Source organism: Azolla caroliniana, unplaced genomic scaffold (assembly GCF_043228905.1).
Source record: "Azolla caroliniana isolate FFs.n. ecotype wild unplaced genomic scaffold, voAzoCaro1.0.p SCAF_8, whole genome shotgun sequence".
Taxonomy (NCBI): Eukaryota; Viridiplantae; Streptophyta; class Polypodiopsida; order Salviniales; family Salviniaceae; genus Azolla; species Azolla caroliniana.
Window position 1 is genome coordinate 22201480 of NW_028230443.1, and position 24666 is coordinate 22226145.

A 24666-nucleotide genomic window follows, 5' to 3' on the forward strand; every position below is an offset into this window, starting at 1 on the left:
GAGATGGAGATGGAGATGTCCGGGTGTTGTGAAATGGGCTCTCAACTTACATAACGGATCAGCCATCACTGAGCAGAGCCAAAAGAAAAAGCACACACCCACACAACAGAACAGAGCAGAGAGCAGAGAGAACAGAGCAATGCTCTTTTCTTCATCCTCTTCCTCCTCCTCCTCCTCCTCCTCCTCCTGTGAGTGAGAAAGAAGAGATTTTTTGTTCTATACCTATAACAATCCATCGGTACGTATACATTGCCGTTTTATGTATATGTATCGTTTGGTTGCCTCTGTTGGGGCAGAAGCGCCCAAATCCACCATTGATCCAGATGGTGAGATCCTCACCGTTTTGGGTGGGAAAGCATCTTGTAGAAGGAAATTTGTCCTCCATGTCCATCTCTTGGATGCCCATGACGCAGTGGTTCATGAAGATTTCTCCATAGTCGCCTCTGTCGCCTATGCACATGACAAAAGCCCTATTGTGAATGATGAGAATGTGTTCTTAGCAGAACCCCCTCTTCTCACCACTTTCAATGGTGTTGAATATCCTTCTCAACATAGGCCGACTCGATTAGTCTCCGGAAAAGCATCGTTCAAGCTCGCAATCTCTTTGCTCTCTTCAAAGTACGACAATCGCTTGTTCTGCATATGTTTCTCACCGCATTATTCGCCTTCGTCTCCTCATCGGAAGGATGGCCTCGGCCTCGATTCGTGCTCTTCGAGCAGCAATATACCAGTCTGTGACCCCTGCTACTCCAAACCCATTCGAAGCATCTCTAGAAAGAGATCGAATTCCGCATCCACTGTCAGCATCAATAATAATGCTGGGCCACATCCCATGACACAACATCATCATCACCACCACCACCATCAATATGCTCCCGGAGCTAAATCGAAAGTGCCTGATCGGGCATTAACTCCGATCGCGACATCAGCCACCACTTCTGCCGACCAAGAGGTGGACAAGTTCTTCAAATCTAGTGTGAACTCGGCCACCTCGAGTAGTACTGAAGAGCAATATGACATGAAGAACACTACTACTAATAGTGTAAATGGTCGGGAAGGAGATGCTGATTCGGGTTCAGGTAGCCTTTGTTACATTGCTAGCAATAGCTTCAAGCAAGAAGCACAACTCTTAGAGGCCATTAATATCCCACCTACTTATCATCATAATGGGGCTCGTCATCATGAGAATCATTCGTTTATCCCTGCCATTGAGGCTGAAGATTTCCTCACCACAAATCAAATTCATCCATGCAATCATGATTATCAATGCCATATGCAACATGATGATCATGGAGAGAATGACTGTTTTAATGTTGACCCATCATTTCACATGTGTGACATGGTCTATGACCATCATGAGAGCCTTTCAGACCCATCATCGATCAGTGCAAGTGCGGACCATGACTACAAATATAACGACGGGTATTCGATGGATGGAAATTGTTCAGATACCACTCAGAAGAATATTCTAATGATGCATGCACATACAGATTATGATGGTTGTTGCTACATGGACAGTCCTAGCAAGTTGGATGTGCTCATCAACGGTCGTTTCACACCACCCAATACATTCATGTCCGGTCGGTCTGAGTCCAGTACGAGTCCTCTTTCAGGAATCCTTACAGCAGCAACAACTACAGGGCTTGAAAGACCTCCCTCGAACCCTCGTCCTGGAAGCCAGTGTAAGTCAAATCCATATTCAAACACAAAAACTTACTGTAACTATTATCTTTCATTGAGCAAATACGTAAGTGGTTGATTCTCGGCATTTGAACTACGCTAAATTATATTTCAGTTGACAACTTCTAGAATCCACCATCTGTAGTGCTATGTATAGATGTATATGCATCTAGTATAGCTTAGTACATGATAACATCTAATATCAATTGAAAATGTTATAAGCTACATTTCCTGATATAAATATGAGGTAGCTCATTCGATTTCATTCTGATTCAGTTTTGCCTCACATCTTTGTTGGTTGACTTTTGATTGATTTTGATATCGTTATCGTATACCAACATTTTGTTCGGACATTTTCTCACATGCATCAAGCCCTTGTTCTGGCAACAAGGATAAGTCAATTGAATGAATAACATAAAACTTTCTCAGACATGCTTCTTACTGTATCATTTCATCCTCTATATTGCATGGAAATGTGCTTATGAACATAATTCTCAATGAGATAGAATGTACATATTTGTTCCACATTGCTTGAATATTAGTTTGGAACATCTTCTTACAAAACACATTTAAATATGTACAATAAGGTATACATTTATATATTGCTTGAACATTGTCTTTTGAGCATCTAAATTATATGTATGAAATATATATGGAGCTTTTTAGCATTGCCTCACAGTTTCAGATGATTTGACACCCACAAGCAAGAGTTTAGATTTTCATGTTTTCAATGCAATGATCCTGTCTTGAAATAATTTCTTCTGTGGATGCTTGCTTATTATTACCAGGATTGTTTTCTCACATGGCATGATGATGCCATACTGAGAACTTATGACATCTCATTTCTTCTTGTTGCAAGCTATGTGCAGTGAGCAGCCCTTTTCAGCCATACAATGCGAGCACGGGAGCAATGAAATCAGGGAACTTCAGCAAGAGCCCTTTAATAAGGTCTCCATCATGTGTGAATAGCTCATGGAGGGAGAGTCCAGATCATGGGCTTTTCATGGTGGACAATATGCCTCTAAATTTAGACCAATATGTGGGTGATGGAGTACTTGTAAACTCTCATAGTAAAAATAGTCTGGATGCAATACTCCAAAAGTTTCTTAGGGAAGCAATTACAGATAATACCAGCATCGAGGATGAAGAGCAATCATTGCTCAACTTGGAAATGACTTTACAAAGGGCCATCACAGAGCTTGAAAGGAAGAAAGAGCAATTGTACAAGAAGCGGCGGCGTGTGGTAGTAAATGATGATGCACATATGCCACACAACATACCTTTTCAGTCTTCAGCTTGGATTGAAAGCCTCAGCAACAAATTCAACTTTTGATCATGCTACTTAACGTTTTTCTCTATCACATCAAATCTTCAAATTCTAAACCCTAAAACACAAAACTCTAAGGCTTAGCTAAAACCCTAAAGCCATAAACCCTGAAGTTTTGATCATTTCTACTTACATTCTCTCTCAGATGATAAATCCTCTTTTGTACTCAACCTGTTACCTTATAAATTTTAGGCATATAATCCTGTTGTAAAGATGTTATTCCCATTCCTCAATAACCCTACAATCCTGCTTGATAAAACCTTATGAGCAATGGATTTCCTTCATGGTGAATCTGTATGCATTTGACCTTCAACATGCAAGTCAACATAAATCCAGAAACAAAACAAAAAACTCTAGTATTAGGCTTGTTTCTTGTTACAAATATGGCAATTTTTTGAGAAAAATAAAGTTGCTAAAGCAACATCATCAAGATATTATATACACCATAAGGGTCTAAATATCTTAATATGTAATCCTTCCAAAAAAACATTAAAATATATGGCAACCTTTCTTCAATCCAATACAATTGTTTGCGTGAGGATCTAGGACATAACTCCACATTACGTATGATAACAAACAACAATAATTTGCATCATGTCCTCGTCACATTAAGGGATATTTAGATGTGCCAAAGAGGCGAAGAATGTGCAATGCTCATTGTGTACTCACATGTACATGATCAAACCATGTATACATTGAGGTATGCAAAATTGAAGTAAAAATGTAGCATGCAGCTTGGGCTCCCTAGTTTGTATCGATTGGAACTAGATGTTGGCATGAGAGACTTGGCCACTGTGGATCCCAATCACACAAGCAAATACAAAGTTGCCAATGGTATGATATGGCATTGGCCAATTATCATGTTGTTTTCTTCTATCGAAGTGCATTTGTTTGATCAACATCGTAGAACATTTGTTAGCTTAGTAATAGTCAAGAACATAAGGTAGAGAATGGTGTTAACAAGAGGGGGGTGGATAATTATTCCAAATATATTAGATATAGCACGACCAAAAAGAGAACCACAATTTGTATGTACCATCAATGTTCAATTAACATCTACATCTTATAATAACTTTGAGAGGAACCTATAAGTTATCCACATGTGTGGGAAGAATAAAATTAATAAAAAGTTGAAAAGAAATACATTAACGTTAAAGGCAATTGATCTTAAACCTACTTAGACATTTTATGGATCTTAAATCCAGTAAATCTAGTTTATGGCTGAGTATCAATTTCCAATTAGACGTGTCACATTGATCTCAAATTCACTAAATTCCACATGAGTATTAAGGTACTCTATTGGATTTCACCATTCAGATATTACTTTAATAATCAAGCTAGAGTGTTGCCATGTTGCTTGGTCCCTTGAGCTCCCCTCCACTAATGTACAAAGACAATGAACGAGCTTTATCATTGCTTGATTTTTTGATATTTAAGAAACAACCCAAAACAAAACAAAAAAACATGATCGTGCAATGCACGTCACACACCATCAAAAGGGAACTCAGTTAATATTTCCACACTCATGAACTTGTTTAAACTTCTAAACGTGAACACACTTGTAGCCAAACCATCTTATTTATGGGAAATTGATCAAGTTTACTTGTCTTCACGGAATTCATATTATCCCAAGTATTTATTAGAATACTATTATCCTAATGCTAGTTTTTTAAATTGCCAAGTACACGATTTTGACAAGCTATGGCTTGAATTGAAGCTCATAACAATATCTATGGTATACTATAGGAAGATAAGTTCTATAATCAACTAAGTTTATACATATTTTAGAAGTATATTCCTCTTAGGGTTTGTCCATAAAATTGCAAACACTCACAAGGGAGCCACAAAGTTCGGGTGTATGATTGATAATGAGATCGCCAAAGGTTCTTGCTATTAATGCAACAAACTCACTGCAATCGAGACGATGTTTACGGACAATTTAATTTCTCTTGAAAATACCATAAATAGGCAAGGTGAAGATATTAGGGCACTCATGAAAGAGATTGCAAAACTACAATTTATTGTTATTGACAGTTGGAGCCTTATGCAAATGGTTGCAGCTTGACGAATGTAAGCAAGCTTCATTAGAAACAAATGAGTGTCGAATCCAACTAGTTGGCCCTCATTCGGCTCTTGGCCGAATCCGACCAGCCGAATCTCATTTTGTCTCTCGGCCAATTTCAATCATCTGGCCTTCATTCGGCCTCTCGGTCGAATCCAACCAGCCGATCCTTAATGGGCTCTAGAAAATACGAGGGGTATTTGGGGAATTTGGTAAATGTTAGTTAGGGGTAGTTTAGTAAATTGGCCATCAAATACTTTGGTCTTTATTTCCAACAGAATCACCCTCTTGATAGGACCCTCTTCTTGGAGACAGAGGTTTATGTGTTCTGAAACAAAGCGAGTTGCAGAGCATCGCCATCACCACAGAAATCAAGAAAGTAAGAACACTTTGGCGTCCTAATAGATCTTCTGTTTTAATCTCTTTGTGATGACTCAATCGTGTGCAGAGAAAAGTAATGGAAGAATGTCATCATGGCGTCTCATGTTTTAGTACAATACTGTTTTTCATAACCATGGATCTTCTTGTGGATTCTTAAACCTACTCTTGCTTACAATTTCTGGGTAGTTTATTATAAGGTATTCGAAAAACATATAGATAAGGTATCAATATGAAGGTACTCATGTCTACAGGTTTATATCCAAGATTTAGTTTATAAATACCCTCAAAGGCCAACAAGATGCCAGGAGAAATTATTACGATTCAATGTGGGCAGTGTGGAAACCAGGTAAATTAACAAACTTTCTACATATCACCATCCTTTATTGGCTCTAGATGAAATTATTATTTTCATTTGAACTTTGTAGGTAGGTTATAGATTTTGGGATCTTGCCTTGCAAGAACATGCAACCTTCAACCCATCACGAACATTTGATCTCCCCATGAGCAGGTCCTCATTTCTACTACCCACTTACCATTTTTTCATTGATTCTTTTGGTGCTATATAAATCGTTTTTGTTTTTCTTCAGTTTCTTTAGAAATGTGGACACCCGGTATATGCCTTCACTTGAGCTTCCAGTCTGTGATGGAAAATCTGCTATTCAGTCTCTTGAGGTATGTATTTTCAAGTACTTTTTTTCCCTCATAACTACTGTATTTTTGTTTTAATCCTCTACATGATATCAAGGGTTTGGCTTTAATGAAGCCTCCCTTTTCCCAAGAAAGTAGACAACTCAACCAACTTTTAACCTTACACATATTAAGTGATTTGGAAGCATATAATCCTAGGACAGAACATCTAAATGCCCCTCCTAGGTAACCTTGGGCTCACTCAAAAGTCAGTGGCTACCAAATCCACTGTCATAACTAGGTAATTTACTACTAGATAGCCAACTCTAGTTAGGTTATCAATGCCCTGAGTATATAAAGACACTGCCAAATGCCACTAGTATTTGGAACTACTAACACTATTCTATTTTGCCTCTCATTAAGAACCAGTTAAACATGGCTTACCCTTAGTAGAAAACCTGATTCTGGACAACATATGCTAACAAAATAATTTGACTTTCATATAGAAGCATTTGAACCCAAGACCTTGACATGCAAAACATCATAAATCAAGCATAGGTCAGCCCAAGATATGAAAATTTGAACCCAATACCTTCCTACGTATGTCTATTACTCCAGCCATTTTTATACATATTTAATCCATAACAACATGGTGATGAAGTCATAACTAAAAGGAAGAATTAGTGGTAGGAATGAATGAGAGAACAAGATATTTACTTGTCAATTAGGCCCGAGCAATTCTTGTTGACATGGAAGAAGGAGTTCTCAATCAGTTATTAAAGGTGACTCTGATTTCTTGTATTTATTATTGTATATGATGTTTTTTTGCAAGAGATCCAGTTTAATTACCCATACAGACAGTCTCTCTGTCTTTCTCTCCAAAGTGCCTTATTCTGATCAATTATGATTTCTTTCCTCATATAAATAAACATCAAAATTTCTCAGGGACCTCTGTCGAATTTATTCAAGTCAAAACAGTGTATTAATGGAGTTTCAGGCTCAGGCAATAATTGGTAATCATGTTAACATTGTTTGCTATTCATACCAGCGTTAATATTTAATTGTGTATTAAAATTAAAATGCTACTTAACTAATCTCTTTCTTGTGGATATAGTTTACCGTTGATCTCGGAATTCTATTTATAAAGAATCATCTTATTGTATAGGGCACATGGACATGATGTGTATGGTCCACAATATGCAGAAGCTGTGGCAGATAAAATCCAATCTGAGGTAAGAATTTGTTTTTTCTTTATCAAATGGTTTATAAACAAGTTTTATCAGTTCAGGCAGAAACAGGCAGCAAAATGTATGCTTGAAACAGGCAGAAAAATGTGAATCTTTACAAAGCTTTTTAATGCTGCATTCACTTGGCGGGGGAACAGGCTCTGGCCTTGGTAGTTATATTATGGAGCTTCTCAGTGTAACCAAACTCTTCTTGCCAGCATATCTTGTGACTTTTTCAATTCTTTTTCAAGATCTGATGCTTATTAATAAAGGGATTGATAGGACATGTTCCCTGAAGTGCAACGCATTTCTGCTTCAGTTTTCCCCTCAAATTATGACGATGTGGTAACATCTCCCTACAATAGGTGGGTCATTTGTTTTGGGCAATATTTTTGCTTCCTTTTCTATTTGTGTCATTGATCTGAGAAAATGAATGCAGTCTTCTTTCAATGAGAAGCTTAATCGAGCATGCAGACTTTGTATTGCCTGTTGAAAATCAAGCACTTTGTGATCTATTAGAGTAAGAAGTACATACCAAAGATTGTGTTCTCTATATCTGGCATTATTTTCATTGCTAACATGGATTACAACCTGAATTCCTCAAGTAAAGTGGAGTTTCACAATGCAAAGAATGCCAAAATCTCTGCACCAAAGAGCGTTAAAAGCCGCAGACATCCGTTGGGCAAAGCTTTTGATGGATTGAATGGGATAATTGCAAACCTTCTCTTGCACTTAACGAGTTCTGTACGATTTCCAGGATCCTTAAATGGTAAGGATACTAGCATCAGAATATTCTCAAAGTACATGTCATATTGTATTCTTAGCTTGGAGAAATGTACAGGGTCTGATGTGTTCTGATTCTGTCTAGTGAAGGTATTTTCTTATTCATAGCTATCGTCATGTCGTGGCTGAGGCAATGATAAAAACTCAGTTTGTTGGTTCTCTTAGGACCCAACAACTACTATTGCATGTTGCTGACATGAGTAGGTATGACAAACCGTGTGGACGAGCTATTCATGATGTGATTTTTTGTTTCTTGTAACAGTTGATCTGAATGAAATCTCAGCAAATTTAGTGCCTTACCCAAGGTTACATTTTCTGGTATCAAGTTTATCTCCACTGTATGCAGTAACTGTAGGTATGGAAATGTTAAAGCACTTCATGAAGTACAATGTATAACTTTCATACAGCTGCCTTTGGGATGAAGCTGATTGCTTCTTCTTTTTAAACCAGAAAAGGCATCACAGAAAACATCTGCCATTAACCAGGTCCTGCCAGATTCCATTAATATCAAGGAAAAACAAGCAGCAAATAAATAAATAAACCTGATTTTTTGTAGATTCTCTACTGTAGCTTTTCACAGATGTTGTCTTACCCAAGAATCAACTTATCAAGGCAAATCCTCTTGCTTCAACTTACTTGGCATGTGCATTCTTAATGAGAGGGAACTGCTGCAACATTTCTGACTTGAACCACAATGTGTGCCTAACTAAACAAAGGATGAACATGGTTGTGCCTATTTTGTACGTCAATATACTGGACTGTTTGCATATTTTCTAGCTCTAATGTGTTGTGTTGGCAGGTTCATTGGAATCCAGAGGGTTTTAAATTAGGACTTTGCAATCACCCCCCTCTAAATGCTCCTCAAGCTCTCTTGTGTTTAGCCAATAATACCTGTATTCGGTAACTGATTTATACAAACACATTATTTTGAGACTATATATAAATGAAAAGGGGTGCTAACTCTGATGTCATTCATTTCAGGTACCAATTTAAAAGTATGAAGGAAAGATTTGAAAAACTCTTCAAGAAACGTGTGTATGTTCATCATTACACTCAATATATGGATCATGGAATGTTTAACCAGTCGTTAGGTAAAACATTGACATCTGTATTAATGTTGAAATGCCAATAGAGAAAAGCTTTCTTTGATCCTAAGGTCTACAAATTGCTTTAACAGAGGAACTTAACACATTGATCATGGAGTATGCTACTCATGACAATTCCTACGTGGCCAACTGAAGGGAACATTCTTCTCATGTTCTGCATTCATCAGGAGACAACACCTTATTTCCATCAATTATTCCCCGTGAAAAGCATCCTACTTGACATTACCCCATGACAATTCGCACTACAGTGTCATACTCAACTACAAGGATGGAAACCTAAACTGAAAACATGCAGATAATTATTGTTAGTGTTTTGCACATGATTACTCATTTATCACCAGATACACAGCTCTCAGGTACTTTATAATAAAACTGGTTGGTATCTCTTTCAATGAAATCTTTGTCCACCTGCAGCTAACAAATCTTGATCGTACCAAGAGTGGTTCTGAAAATAGGCAACAATATGTTGTGCACAGAAATGAATCTGGTGCATCCAATAACAAGATACAATGGTCATCAAATTTGTTGCCCAAACAGCTGCTCTCTTCACAGTATATATCGACAGGACCAGAAGAGAGATACATAATTCAGTAAAAAAGAGATCAAGTGGTCAAACATGCAGAAGATATACAAACATGATTCATTCAATAATGTGCTGTATTTTAGAAACATGATTCATTCAATAAAATTTGGCATTATAATAGAAAGGGATACAACCTTGGAAGTTTTTGGATAACACAGTGAAGCAAAATATTATGTCAGCCACAAAAATTTAAGACAGGACAACCCAAGAAATATTCTTTGTCCACTTACAGTTTAAACCCAAAATGAACAAAAATCTGTGTACATACCATGGTAACTATTATGACGGAATTATTTTGAGCTATATAGTGAACATTCCTTAGTTGGCTTAGAGCATAACTATGCATGCAAGACAAATTTATACAACTAATCACATAGACCTTGAATGAAGGATGATCGCATTTAAAAATGATATTAAATAGAGAGAATACTCAATGTTTTATGTGTTTTGTTATATGCCTATGAGTTTAAATCTAAAATTCCTTGGGGCTCAATTTCCTTAAAATATAAACAATCCAAAAGTGCACATGATCATAACATTGGTTCTTTCCCAAGTCTGTGTTTTGACATATACAATGTAGTCCCCTCTTTGTTTGCCCATGTTGGCACACTTTTTTGTGAAGATAATTTCCAAGTCTCTGCATGTATCTAAACCATTTTTTGTTCCTCATGTATATACACACTTGCAAAGATACCTCCCTGAGTAGTTGCATGTCAAAAGACTTTTGATCCTTTCATTAGAAGTATGCATGGTAGAAGAGATATATTTGCATTCTTTGGGCACCAATAAGTGAATGCTCAAGCTTTAAATGAACGGGTTATCACTTATCATGAAGACAAAATTTACATTTCAAACTAACATTTCCATTGTTGTTTCCGTCCTTTCAAATCTTTTGGTGAGGAAACTGGCTTCTGTGAGCTGTCCTTGTGCTGCTTTTTACTCTCTGAGGCTATAGGTGTGTACAATATTCCAAACAATTCTTTTATATATTTATTCACTCTCTTGGTATCCCTGATGTTGAGACCATGGAAGAGAAGCTCTAGTGTTGTGTCATTTGGGGAGCATCCTATAACTCTCATATCATCCAAAATCTTGAAGAGCTCACTTAACATATTATCACTCGACAAACTATCAAGCAACACATTATATGTCAATATATCAGGTCGATGCCCCTGATTCTTCATTTCTTTGTACAGTAAATATGCCTTATTTATTTGCTTGCCACTGCATAAGTGATGTACGAGTGATTTGTAAGTACCAGCCTCAGGGCCATAACCAGCCTCTTTCATGCATTCAAAGACGTCTAATGCTTGCTCTAGATTCTTATTCTCACAAAGCCCCTTGATTAGTATAGAATAAGTAGAGGTCACTGGTACACACTCAACTCTTAGCATATACTCATACACCTTCATAGCAAAATCAACATCTCCAACTTCCAATAGACCAGCAATGAGCAATGAGTATCTCTGTGCATCAAGTACAATATCACTCCCTATAAGGGGCTTGAAAAGATCAACTGTTCCTGTCATGTGATGAATATTGCCATCTATCAATGCTGCATACGTAGTTTTATCAGGGTGGATGGATTTTTGTTGCATTTCATGCAAAATCTGTCTAATATCATCAATTCTCCCTGCTTTACTGAGACCTTTCAGAATCGCATTGAAAGTTATCCTTGTTGGTAAGCATCCCTGCTCCATAACCACATATAGAAGTCTTAATGCTTCATTTGTTTTTCCTGCAGTAATAAGACCTTGAACTATAGGTGTCCAAAAACTGATGTCCACGGCACATCCTTGTGTTGATAGATCATTTACAAACTCCATTGCTTCAGACAACTTACCTGCCTTGCAAAGGCCAGTTACAAATGAACACAATGTATATTTTTCAGGGATGTAACCAATTTCTATCATCTGGCGAAATAGACTGTGCAAATCATCTATTTTTCCTTCTTTAAAAAGGCCCTGCATAAGCTCTTTGAAAAGTAAAGTATTTGAAACAAGGCCATTCTCTTTCGCTATTTGCACAATATTACAAGCCTCTTTGACTTTACCCAACTTCAGAAGGACAGGAATCATGGCAGAATATGTATGGATAGTGGGACTATAACCTTTTTGCTGCATTTCTGATAGGAGATTCTGTGCCTCCTCGAGTTTTCTCTTTTTACACAACCCTTTCACCATTATGGTATAAGTATCAACTGTTTTTTCCCCAACTCCATTCATCTTTTGAAAAAGCATCCAAGCTTCATCAATTCTTGCTTGCCTACAGAGGCCATCAAGCAAAATGTTAAAAGTGAGAATGGTAGGAGTGATTGATTCTTCCGACATCTTCTCAAGAAGCTGAAAAGCTTCATCCACTTTAGAGAGGCTACAAAATCCAATCATTAATGTATTGTATATGGAAACATTTGGATAAATCCCAGAGTCCTTCAATTTCTCTAAGAATTCATAAGCATCATGAACTCTTTCTGCTCGACAAAGATGTCCAATAAGGCTATTAATTGTCCAAGCATCAATACATCCGGGCATTCTGACCACGTCCTCAACAAGCTTTAAAGCTTCATTAATGTCATTGGCTTTGCAAAGAGCATTTGTAAGCATACCCACAATAGCCAGATCAGGTTTTACATCATTTTCTCTCATTTCTACATAAATCCTCATGGCTTCATCAACATCACCATTTTTCACAAGAGTGCTAATAACACAATAATAAGTGCTAGCCTCATGTGCAAATCCAGATTCTGACATTTTACGGAAAACATTTAGGGTTTCTTGAAACATACCTTTTTCAGCCATAGACTTGAACATAAACCCAAAAGTGGAACTTGAAATGGAGCATCCTTCTTCTTTCATTTCACCCAGAATTTTCTCAAGCAAATCAAATTTCTTAGCTTTACAAAGAGAATGTAGAACGGCACTATAAGCCAAACCATTATGCTTATACCCTTTCTTATAACCACGGTGTAGACGAGCCAAGTTCAGCATATGATAAGCATAAATAGGGTCCTCTTGTTCCATTATGGCTTCTCTTACAGCGGTTAGTTTGAGTTTTGAGCCAAAAAGCTGAATTGGGTCTAGTTCTAGAGTTTGATCAGAGCTATGGAGAAGCTTCTGAAAAGATCTTGGTTGAGAAAACACGTTGGAGATTTGGGTTCTCCTACATTGCGTCAAAGCAAGACAAAAATTCTTTGATGAAGGCATGGAAATAAGAAAACACACACACACACACGGAAGTTCTTCCCCTATTCTTTCTTCTTAACAGAAGACATGGGAAGGGAAGATACATATGTCCCTCCCCCCCCCCAAACAAAAAAAAACACTCACATATACACACACTTTCTCGACTCGAACATGTTTCATACCACGAGAAACTTTCACCTTCTGTTTTATCCCACATCAAAGAATCTGAAGGTACCTCGTTGTAAGTCCTTAATGCTTTGCTTAATTCGCAACTGTTAATCTTATGAGGCCTACCGGGTATTTCAATAATAAGGTTGTTAAACACATTTATTGCACCGCCTAAAGGCTTGATTTATATAAGCTAAAATTACACGTTTTAAATTTCGCAATATTGGTGTTGGTGGCAATTTAACATTCATCATATTTCATGAAAATTCGATACACGGAAAACCCCAACAAATACCCGTTGTTTTTCCCAAATGCTCTCAAATTTTTCATGGTTTCATTGAGGGTCTTGGCCCTTGTGAAATAACTAACTTGGGCACATTTGAGGAACTAATGGAGAACCTCTTAGCTTTCCTAGCATTTGGCTTGATATATCATTGATCATGATGACTAGGTGTATATGATTGTAGCCATTTTGCTTTTAACCAATAGGCTCCAAATATTGTTTTACCAACTATTACAAGAGCTCCAAAGATTGATTTCAAGATTGTGTGTGCGTGCCTATGTGTTCATGCATATTAAAGTAGTCTTGAAATCAATGTTTCGCCTTTGTAATTTTTTTCATTTTCAATATCGACTTTTATATTTTCCTTCTTGGTTGTAGTATGTACTATGTTCATTATCATGCTATGCTTACTACATCTATTTGTTACTATTGAATGAAATTTGAATATAGAAACTTTTGGCATTAACATACAATATTGTGTTGTGCATGTGTTCTTATGTGCATCTCACAATATCACTAGATAACTTTATTCAATCAATCAAAACTTTGAGATAAGATTCAACAGATATATTTGCAATTTCATATTGAACTAACATCCTCCTTACAATCATTTGCAACATTTGAGTGAAAGCTACCAAAACACAAATAGAGTTTCGTAAATGTCGAGGTGTTTCATTTCACTCCACGTTGCTTTTATATCAATTGCATATCACATAATACAATTTTCAACTCATGGTTAGATGTATGAATTTCTATTCAAGAGCAAGCGATACAAACACCTCATTCATCCCATGATTATCAAGGATAGTGCCTTCATTTAAATGCAATGGAAACCGACCACATACAAATCCAAGTCATATTGCTATAGGCCTTGTATATACACCAAGTCCCCTTCAATTGCCTCAACTTATAGCCATAACAGAGCTTTGTTGCCTTTATTCACATGGATGTAGACAACAAAAATCATTGACTTCAACAATTCTACTCAACCTTATCAATAAAAGTGATGTGCAATTGGTATTAGGTTGAAAAGAGGGGTGAATGTTCCAATATAGTTTGACAATTGTGATGAATAAGGTGTGTTTACTTACAGGATTTTGATTAAATTGTTATATTTCCATACACTCTCATGATCTGCATTGCTACAAAATAGAGAGGATAAAAAAGGACGTCAAGTCCGCACTCGACCATGAAGGCGACAAACTCTACACAATGAATGTTGGCATCAAGTGCAGCTCAAAATTTCGAGTGTCAACAGACCGACGTGAAAATAATAGACTGACAAATAATGAAATGTTAAAGAAGCTCGGAATATTCAAGAATGGCATGTAATAAAATGGGTGGCATAGCTCTCCTACCTCATTGTTTTATTTAAGTGTTGGAAGGTCAATCATGATGAACTATTAGTTTGAGATAATGGTGAGCCTTTTTCAACATCCACTTCATATACAGAATCTTTAAAGGTCTTCGCTGAATGTGTTGTTTTCTTCACTTTATTGTGATGCCCTGGTACCATGTTTCTCCTATTATATTCTGATTGAAGAAGCAATGAATTGGCCATTACACCTAGTGAACTTATTCCCATCAAAGCCCCGGCAAGTGATGGAGTTAGCATTGTGTTAGTTATCGGTAGGAGAACTCCAGCAGCCACAGGCAAACCCACCTGCATGGAAGTTCATAGACATTTGTGATTCGGCATTTTCACAGATGTACACACGAGTGCGGACAACTTGCTATGGAATTAACAAGAACTCAACTGCAAAGCATGCATTGAAATATGTGGGACGTTTTCAAGATCAAATACTTGGACAGAGTTGGCCAATTGGGTGGGGCCAGTTTCAAGATGGTGTAGCCAATGAAGTTTGTGCTTTGCAATGTTGAAGTTGTGTGTTCGTCTTTGATCAATGTGTTTCATGGTGGGTTTATTATGAGAACTCGTTCACATTTTCAGTTTGAGATCATGCATGCAAAGTTTAGAGTTCACAAATCTGTTATTATTATTAGTTTTCACAACCCAATCTGCTGTAAAGCTAAACAAGATGAATATTAGGCAAGCATTCTTACACCAAATAGCATATAGAGGGTGACCTATTGCATACGGTGACATAGCTGTCATGGCCAAAATGGATCGTTAATCTATCATGATCAGCATACCATAATCGAATTGTCCCAGACAAAAACAGACTGAGTGAGTATTAGGGAAGGATTCTTCGAAGGATACAATGTATGATGGAGAGTAAACTATTGGGTAGGGTAAGGTAGATGGCTATCATTGGCTCGAATTGATGCTCAACCTATCATGAACATGTCCCTCTCCAAATAATGTGATGGAAATTAATCGCTAGCTATTATGGAACAGTTTTTTAAGTAGGCTATGGTTAGATGATGATACTACATATGCACAACTGTACTCAGTAACTTCAAGCATAGATTTGATTCAATATTGCAATCATATACATGTCACCCTTTTCTACCTTTTATTAAAAACAAATCATTGGCAATTTCAATCATGTTTAATGAGATAAAACAAGAGGTACTCACAATGTTGTACATAAATGCCCACCATAAGTTTTGCTTGATTTTCCTTAGCGTCATTCTGCTGAGCAAAAATGAATCTACTATCTGCATAAACAAACACTACTTCAATCATGCAAAATAACAAACATGACGGGTCCTTTACTGTGCCATTTAATAGTGTTGGCATAATGAGTCTTGTCTCTTTTCGAATAGACCATATTATTAATGAGCCATCTTTGAGATCATCCTCAAAGTTCTGAAACACTAGTGATGTACCTTTTCTGATATGGATAACTGATTCCTAACAGAATAAAATATAGTGTGTGGCATACGCCTAATAATAGAGAAACAGAAATTTACTAACTCAGAAGTTGATAAAGTTAGCAAATCAAAACTACCTGTGATAACCTGCCATGCATCAGAACTATAGAGGCTACTTCACTTGCTGCTCCTACACCACCAACCATTGCAATACCCACATCTGATTGTGCCAGTGCAGCTGCGTCATTTATACCATCGCCAATCATTGCTACTATCTCACCTTTCTTCTGTAAATTAAGTATCAACTCAGCTTTTCCAGAGGGTCTCACTCCTCCATAAACCTGCACCAAGAAAGAAGACAGAATTCTGTTTATGCCCACAGAATTTCTGAAACAGGTATGAAATAATTTAAACCATACATTTTCTTTATCAATTCCAACTTGAGCAGCAACAGCCTGAGCAACAGTAAGTTTATCTCCAGATAAAATAATTGTTTTTATGCCCATTTTATGGAGAGACTGCGTAGTTAGTGCCGCATCATCCCGAATTTTATCTGTCATGGATATTGCCCCAGCTAAAGTATCATCTATTCCAATATACACTACACTATGGCCTTCCATTTCTTGCCCAAATTCTGGAACAGGGCCTGTTGCACCGAATCTTGTGAAAGCAGAAGCATAAATCACATTTACAAAATGATAAAGACAATTCAAGCATTACTACGAAAGTACTACTCCTTAATGAATATCCCCACAAAAGTAGACAGAATAATTACAACATTCCTCTACGAAGATAAATACCTCCTATATCACAAAACATACAATACCTGTTAACCCACTCTAATGTACCCACTGCAACTCTCTTTCCTTCAACAACAGCTGAAGCACCAGCACCTGGTTCTTGTTCAAAGGTCCCATCATGTACCTACAAAGGTCACAACAATTGTAGCCAATAAAAGTTTCCAAATGTCTATGATAAAATGACTTGATTGCCACCATGTGTTTTCTGGAATTAATCATATATCAACATAATTCATGGTGTAACAGAACTTCCTTTGATATGATGCATTTAAAAAGAGAGGTAGACTCATCCTTTTTCATATGAGAAAAGAATGGGATCCTATACCATGGTTGCAAGAAACTTCAAGAAGCATGTAATACAGCACCTCATTCTTTTTTTTTAGTAGCAGTAATTAAGAAAGTAAGTTGTCACCTTTACAAGTCTACAGCCCGCATCTTTAGCGGCTTGTACCAAAGCTTTCGCTATAGGATGAGATGCAGTGCGCTCCACTCCTGCTGCCAATGATAATATTTCATACTCACTCCACGAATTATGTTCCATATCTCTGTCCATGCCAAAAATAAAGTGATTAAAGTATTAAAAATGGCTCTGTAGTATACACCATCCAAATCCTTTGTCTGGAGTCCTCTTAACTGCTACCTGGAAATTGATTCTTCGTTATTTCCCGATCCTATTTTCAGTTGTGAACTTAACAAAACTTTTGTTACTTCGGGTTTTCCAATGGTGAGAGTTCCAGTCTTGTCAAATACAACAGTATTGACAGAAGAAATACTCTCCAGTACATCACCTCCTCGAATGAGTAAACCTCTTTTGGCACCAAGAGATGTACCGACCTGAAATAAAGCATGCACAATTTATACAACTTAACTGAATAATAGAATTTACAAAAGATGCATCCAGCAAGAAAGATTAGTCGAAAAGAAAAGGTCTAGTCCTACCAGCACAGCAGTAGGTGTGGCAAGGCCAAGAGCACAAGGACAGGCAATCACCTACAAAAGAGTTAACAAGTTGAGATTATAATTGATATTTCCTTTTAAAAAAACCTAATCATTATTCAGAAGGATTAAAATTTATGCCAAACATAGGAACCTCGAGAGACCAGCCCAATCTACAAAACTTTACATATCACGTCCATCTATACAGCTGTGGGCATTTAATTTCTTAGTTTTTGCACAAAAATAGAGCTTTTATTAACTGTACATAGAGACCTTAACATGCAGTATAATTATGACGGAATTAGATCATTGGATGTTTTATTATAGCTCATCTGCAACACTAATGAGCACAACCTACAAGACATTGTTCAGCTGGAGGAAACTCGTGCACCTCACATAATTTGTACATGTCATAGAATTGACATTGTCTGTGATTCTATGAATAGTAGAGAAAAGTTACCAAGACATTGCAAGCTAGTTGCAGTGCAAGCAGCAGTGCTCCACCCGCAGGAATGACAGTGGGGAAAAGTTGTAGTCCGAGTGTATTCCAAAATACAAATGTCACTCCTGAAAGGGCCATTACACCATAACAAAATTGTCCTGCTACCTAGAAGTAGTACCAGTCAATCAGTGCTTGTGCTACGGCTTCATTCCAAAATGCATGCTTTACAGCTGAGATAATCGTCACCTTGTCAGCAAGTCTTTGAACAGGTGCCTGTCTGGTCTGAGCTTCTTCTACCATTTGAAGTACATCACCAATTACAGTCTCACCTCCGGGACGCTTTCCCTCTACTATCAATGTGCCATTGTAGTTCACAGTGCCTGCATCAACGGCATCCTATCAAGACAAGAATTGTTAGGTCAAATCATTAGCTTAGAACATTGGTCCCATTTTAGGAAAAACTTAAATATGTTGGAAAGTTACATACCCCCTGCTTTTTTAGAACAGGAAGAGGTTCTCCAGTCAGACTTGATTCATCAACAGTACTTCTCCCTCCAACAACCACACCATCCACAGGAATCCGGTCCTATAGCAAAATCAAGATGCATTCAGTACACTGGTGTTGGGACAAGATATGCTGGAGAGCAAATATTAAAACGTTATGCTCACATATACTAATCAAAAGTCATACCCCTGGCAAAACCAACACTTTATCTCCGACTACAATGCTATCACGAGCTACCTCCACAGTTGTGGGTGGACCATCCTCATTTTCTTCAATAATAAGATTTGCATTTGTTGGCAAAATGGTCAAAAGTGATGTCATGTCACTGCTTGCTTGAATCTTTGCTCTTTCTTCAACTGCCTTTCCAAGGAGAACAAACGCAAGCAGCATCACAGGCTCTTCAAAGAAGGCTTTCCATCCCTGAAGCATTTAGCCTTTATATCAGAAAATTGTATACCATACTGAAATATAGAAGGACAAAACGCAAAAGAAAAGTTAACAATGATCCAAAATATAATGCCGAATATCTATCTATATTAAATATGTTGAAAAGCTAGAAGACCCGGAGAAAAAATCATTCATCAATATGTTCTTGTGGCAAGCACATACCAATTTTGGCAAAAGAGCAGCTACTGCACTGACAGAGAATGAGGATACTGCTCCAAGACCAACTAAGGTATTCATGTTGGGTACTCCCCTTAAGAGACTCTTGCATCCATCAACAATCAGTTTTCGGCCTGGGCCCATTAGTGCCAAGCATGAGAGAGACATCTGAAACCCAGTAGAATGTAAAAGATGTAACCAAGATGGTGCAACGTGGCCAAGGAAATGAGAGCTATGCCCAACCAAACAAACTGCTGCAAGAACACAAGCAACCACCAACCTCCTCCCTGCATGGGAGAAACTCTACTTCTTAAAAGTAAATGTATCGTAAATACGCTATTGACTGTTTCATTTTTTAGAATTGGATTCTTGATGAAATTTCACACGTACCACTATCCTTCAGACGAACTAGCCTCTCCTCTCTTTTCTTCAACGCAATTGATGCTCCACTTTCTCCACTTCCATGGGACCTATCTGATAAGAACAATATGCAGGAGCATTCAAATACTAGGCTAAAGAATGGAATCAGAATCAACGTGTTCATTTTTTAATTATTTGATTCACATGTTCCACAGCCTTTGATGTCCAGAAAATACAACTGTCATGGAATTCCTCAGGAAAACCAACCCTGGTATAAATCATAGATATAAAGAATCCTTCAGAAACATACAATACTCAGTGTCACAAACACTGGCCCATGATAATACAAAATACATCAATAACAGAAATATTCTCCTGAATGGTATACAGAAATACAACGCAAATTTGCACATAGTACATAGCATCACATCCAAGCGAGAAAGAGGATTAACTCTTTTAGGATTGAAAGAAAAATGCACAACCAGCAAAAACATTTTTTGCAGTTGTATAGTTAAATGCAAATAATTGTAGATCATGCCCAATTTGCTTCAGCCTTCCAGATAGTTATACAGAAAAAAAGGGTCCAAGATAACCTTCCACATAAGACAAGGCTACATTTAAATATCTTCCCTTGGCAATTCTACTAAAATCTGTTTGTTTATCCTAGCACATAAAACTACACCCTTGGTTCCTTTGGTTTTGCAAGTGAAACAATTCAGCTTTGAATCCCGCAATCACCAATTCTTTTTCATTGTATCGCGTCAAACACTTGACTGACCGCTCCTTTACACTCCAATAGGTTCTTCTGCAAAGATCATATTCATCTAGCTCAGAAGACTATGTAAAGCTCCTATATCTATAAATGACACTCATTTTTTATTCTCTTTTAAAAATCGGGCTTTACATTAGCTTACAGGGAATCCATTGCAATGACCAAGTGGCGCAATTCTGAGGATAGTACAAACTAATACATACAACTGCTACAACTTTTAGATTAGACGTTAGATTCTTTTCATACAAAATTGTGTGGGTTCTTTGGATACTCAAGAGGATGCTGATGCTTGCATTGATTATCTGTCTCTTGTCTAATTTTGGCGTTTAGTAGAGGCCAATAATTCTTTCTTTCCTTCTTTATTTATCCTCTAAAGAAAACATATATCAACATCATAGAAAGTGCAGGCACTTTCAATTCTCACATAATAATGAATGGGAAGAAATGCAAGAAGATTAGATTTTCAAAACCCTAACAGGCCCCAGAACAGACAATAATAGAAGACAGATTCTTCATGAAATTTGGAGAAGTTCCAAAACTAAAAACTTCAACTCTTTTGGCTATGATAATATACCTCGCACACTTGATTTGAACCCACAATTTGATAAATGCTTTGCAAGGGCCTCTCCAACTTCTTTCTTTGTGCTGCCCAAAGGGACTTCTGAAACAAGTGATACTTTAACAACAGCAGCCTCTGTTGCTAGATTTACAGAAGCATGGATCACGTGTGCCTGCAACAGATTGAGATGATATAAACACTAGAGAAGAAAATAAAAGTAAAACCCAAGACATAAAGCAAACAGCATGCATCCAGTGCAATATATTGATAGCATCTCTTGTTGCATTTGCACCCTGTCAAGTTCTAATAATGAACCTCGCCCGATTGAGTAATCCTTCTTATTAAAGTTTCTAAAATGCTTTAGGTATTTCGGCAAGGAAAGACACAAGTTTCAACAGTTGTACATAATAGGAAGGGGCAGGAGTGGCCTGTGTTAAAGAAGACCATTTCTCATTGATGAGGGTGACTACTTAAACCAATTCAGTTACTGGAACATAGTCCAATATCACAAAATAAATGTCATACTCACATAGTAAAATGTTTACCATGTCTAGATCTAATAGAAGATGTACAATATATTCAAAACTCCAGCACCTTCATGGACTTTTTTCTATTGCTTGGGTTGTTGCTTTTAATACTCAGTGTTGACATTCATTACAGGCAGGTCGTGATCCATGTGTCAACAACTCCAGTACCCAGTGGACTTTTGTTTCACTGGGTTGTTGCTTTTATTTCTGAGTGGTGACATTTGTTACACGCAAGTCGTGATGCTTTCATTACTCTGGCTGTATATTGTTTTTAGCGGTGGTTCAGAAATGTTTATTCTGTTCTTTCCTTACATTCATGTATGCACATGTGGTCAGCGAGGTTAGATTCCATCTCAATGCATTTGTTTAGTTACATTTTTTTCTGAGCAGTACAATTCATTAGACAGGTTACCCTGGCTGTGCATTTTTTCAATGGCAGTTCATAAATATTTTGGTTCTTTTCATGAAAATATGGACAGTGTGACCAGATTCCATGGTACGCCACATCCTTGCACTTATGATTCACGTTACTGTTTTTTAGTTACGAAAGAATGTTCTGATTGTACACAGATGACAAACCTGGGGTTCAATTGCATTTCTATTCATAAATATATTTCTAGACAGCGATCAGCTTCTTGGTCATCAGCTGCTAACCTATTAGATTTATTTATATTTTAGACAACATTCAGTCCATGGTCGTCATCTGTTAGAGCTATAAATATTTTCCCTCCTCTACAGGGGGCCTTGAAGAACCCGGCATTTAGCTTCATCATCTTGCTGGAGCAATTAAGTTGACCATTCCATTACAACATCTAGAAGTCAAAGAAGAGGACAATTTGCATGGTAATATTAATTTATTTGAGAATCAACTAATGGACACAAATGTCATCACGCCAAACAAGGATGACAATTTTTTTGAGTGAGAAGCCCCATACTGTGTTCATGATGTTGTTTGGGTGTCTAGGACATGTGCTTAGAGAAGGATGTTTATGCCCTATAAAAGCTGATCATTGACCTCTCCAAGGACAAATCATTTGTATCATTGTAAGGTTATAGAGTGAGCTAGCCAACCTTAAGTATAGCGGGATCACCCCTTTGCAGGACTGCCAAAGAACCTTGTAGCCCTTGCCTGCAAGATGGATCCAAAAAGCAAGGCTCCCATGTTGCTATTCATGCCCCTATACTCTAGAAACATATGAAAACTAGGAGAAGTTTGGTGACATCAAATCATACATAGGCGTCTAGTTGCGAGGAGATTCTCATATCGTTGAGGGGAATATGAGGATCTAATACCATTGATCTGTCATCAAGTTCCAGTGACCTAAAGTCTCAAAAAAGATATAATCTGATTCACTTCAAGGTAAAACGCTAAGTTCCAAACGCCAGCCAGATTATTCAGTCATCATAATAATTGAAGAAAATCAGTATGCATTGATAAGACACTAACCTGTGACTCCAAAATACGTTTTACAGAGGATGCACAACCACCGCATACCATGCCCTGAAATAAGCCACCAGGAAGTCAGATCCACTGAACATATTTTTCGACGAGGAAAATGTGCAAAGAGAAATGCAAGCGTAAAGATATTGAGTTCTTGGGAGAACCTTTAGCATAATGCACATACTTGTCAGTTGGGGATAGAATTAATTTACATCACGTTGCATTCATGTACACTCCGTACATACAGTATTTCGCTATGAGATGCACTTAGAAATATCCATTCACACTTTAAGACGATCAAAATTACAATCCAGAAGAAAAACCCCTTTGTTTTTCGAACTACAGTCGAGATGGCAGAGATGGTGAATTGTTTGATAAATTTTAATGTAGGAAGCAAATGTGCCTTACACTTTGGGTGAGAGTATATAAACACTACCTTGGGTCACACCATGTTTATTTAGTTTGATGCAGAGTATTCAAACATCCAAAAGTGCCATTAAATGGAAACTAGGATGGGTAAAAGAAAGAATTCTAATTTCAAGTTAATGCCATTGCCTTGTTAAAGAAACGAAATTCAAACTTCTAAAATTGTCAAGGAAAAGAAGAATAGAGCAGACAAAACAAATAATTCAAGAAACTCTATAGTAGCAACTTCCAATACGGCAAAAAACTTCACATCACAGCATAGGATGGTGAAAAATCACACGCAACAAATTCCTCCTAACATGGCTAAAAACATGGTTTGAATGGCTATGCATTGATTGCTTTAAAAAATACATTTCCTAGTGTATTACCAGCTATCCACAGGCATTATATGGCAATGTTACAAAGAATTCCATTCCTAAAGAGAAATAATAATTTTGATGATTGACATGAATCTTCACACCATATCGTAGAGAAGAACCACCATACCTTGCTCGTAGAGAGGAACCATTATACAATAAAATTTGATACCATGCATAGGGATTGAAAGAGAAGCTTTCATGTCATCGAATGCTAAGAATTGGATATTAACAAAATTTTCCGTGTAACATTACAAAGAGAGAAGAAAGCATACTCCAACATCAAGGAAGATGACATCTTCGAGGGAGGAGGTGGATTCCGTTATGGTGGCTCCGGAATCTCCAGCTGGATCCAAGGATGCATCTCCACCTCCACCATCCCCACCTCCACCTCCACCATCAGATCCTCCACCGAATCCATTGGTCCCTCCCCCGGGGCCTGAAGATAATATGGCGGAGCTGGAAATAGAGGCAGTTTTCGCTGCCCAATTGCAGCTGTGTTTTGGGCACCATTTGGCAAGAGGGGGAGAGGGGAAGGGAGAGAGGAAGAAGGAGGAAGTGAGAGGAGGAGGCTGATGATGGGAAGGGAAGTGAGAAGTGAGCCATCTATGAAGACGGGCAGTTACGCGAGGAGTAGGGTTTATGCAGTGACTGCGTGAGATTGGGCAAGGGAAAACAGAAGAAGAAGAAGAAGAAGAAGAGAGACGCTGAAACAGAGCTCTTTCCATAGCAGAGAAGGTTCGAGTATAGATA

General features: G+C 37.6%; 4 protein-coding genes across 7 annotated transcripts; 2 read left to right on the forward strand and 2 right to left on the reverse strand.

The window, feature by feature from the left end:
• The first annotated feature begins 225 nt into the window (after positions 1 to 225).
• Positions 226 to 3437, forward strand: LOC147861367 (uncharacterized). The gene is made up of 2 exons (XM_087323692.1): positions 226 to 1682; positions 2550 to 3437. Exons 1-2 carry the CDS (start codon positions 260 to 262, stop codon positions 3011 to 3013), a joined length of 1887 nt encoding a protein of 628 aa, XP_087179818.1. The 5' UTR covers positions 226 to 259; the 3' UTR covers positions 3014 to 3437.
• Positions 3438 to 5366: 1929 nt separating this feature from the next.
• On the forward strand, positions 5367 to 10086 carry LOC147861368 (uncharacterized). 4 transcript variants are annotated; one of them, XR_015530090.1, is made up of 17 exons: positions 5367 to 5796; positions 5876 to 5958; positions 6038 to 6122; positions 6806 to 6859; positions 7023 to 7090; positions 7243 to 7309; positions 7401 to 7499; positions 7586 to 7668; positions 7743 to 7823; positions 7909 to 8072; positions 8349 to 8441; positions 8537 to 8571; positions 8657 to 8812; positions 8886 to 8986; positions 9068 to 9177; positions 9264 to 9567; positions 9631 to 10086. XR_015530090.1 is itself a non-coding variant. In XM_087323217.1 (17 exons), the coding sequence occupies exons 2-17, from the start codon at positions 5749 to 5751 to the stop codon at positions 9323 to 9325; spliced, it is 1389 nt and encodes a 462-aa protein (XP_087179343.1). In that variant the 5' UTR covers positions 5367 to 5464; positions 5721 to 5748; the 3' UTR covers positions 9326 to 10086. The 4 variants fall into 4 exon arrangements, 3 of the variants coding, with proteins under 3 accessions (XP_087179343.1, XP_087179342.1, XP_087179344.1); XM_087323217.1 differs by having other exon boundaries at positions 5367 to 5464; positions 5721 to 5796; positions 9264 to 10086; XM_087323216.1 differs by having other exon boundaries at positions 9264 to 10086.
• LOC147861369 (uncharacterized) lies at positions 10021 to 13059 on the reverse strand. Its single transcript, XM_087323214.1, has one exon. The coding sequence runs from the start codon at positions 12976 to 12978 to the stop codon at positions 10630 to 10632; it is 2349 nt and encodes a 782-aa protein (XP_087179340.1). The 5' UTR covers positions 12979 to 13059; the 3' UTR covers positions 10021 to 10629.
• Positions 13060 to 14399: 1340 nt separating this feature from the next.
• Positions 14400 to 24666, reverse strand: LOC147861370 (copper-transporting ATPase PAA1, chloroplastic-like). The gene is made up of 17 exons (XM_087323213.1): positions 24189 to 24666; positions 23138 to 23191; positions 21179 to 21335; positions 19863 to 19946; positions 19479 to 19759; positions 19056 to 19289; positions 18852 to 18950; positions 18611 to 18760; positions 18383 to 18529; positions 17926 to 17976; positions 17627 to 17820; positions 17399 to 17531; positions 17013 to 17110; positions 16606 to 16846; positions 16324 to 16527; positions 15950 to 16030; positions 14400 to 15071 (listed from the first exon to the last, which is right to left on the reverse strand). The coding sequence occupies exons 1-17, from the start codon at positions 24639 to 24641 to the stop codon at positions 14799 to 14801; spliced, it is 2934 nt and encodes a 977-aa protein (XP_087179339.1). The 5' UTR covers positions 24642 to 24666; the 3' UTR covers positions 14400 to 14798.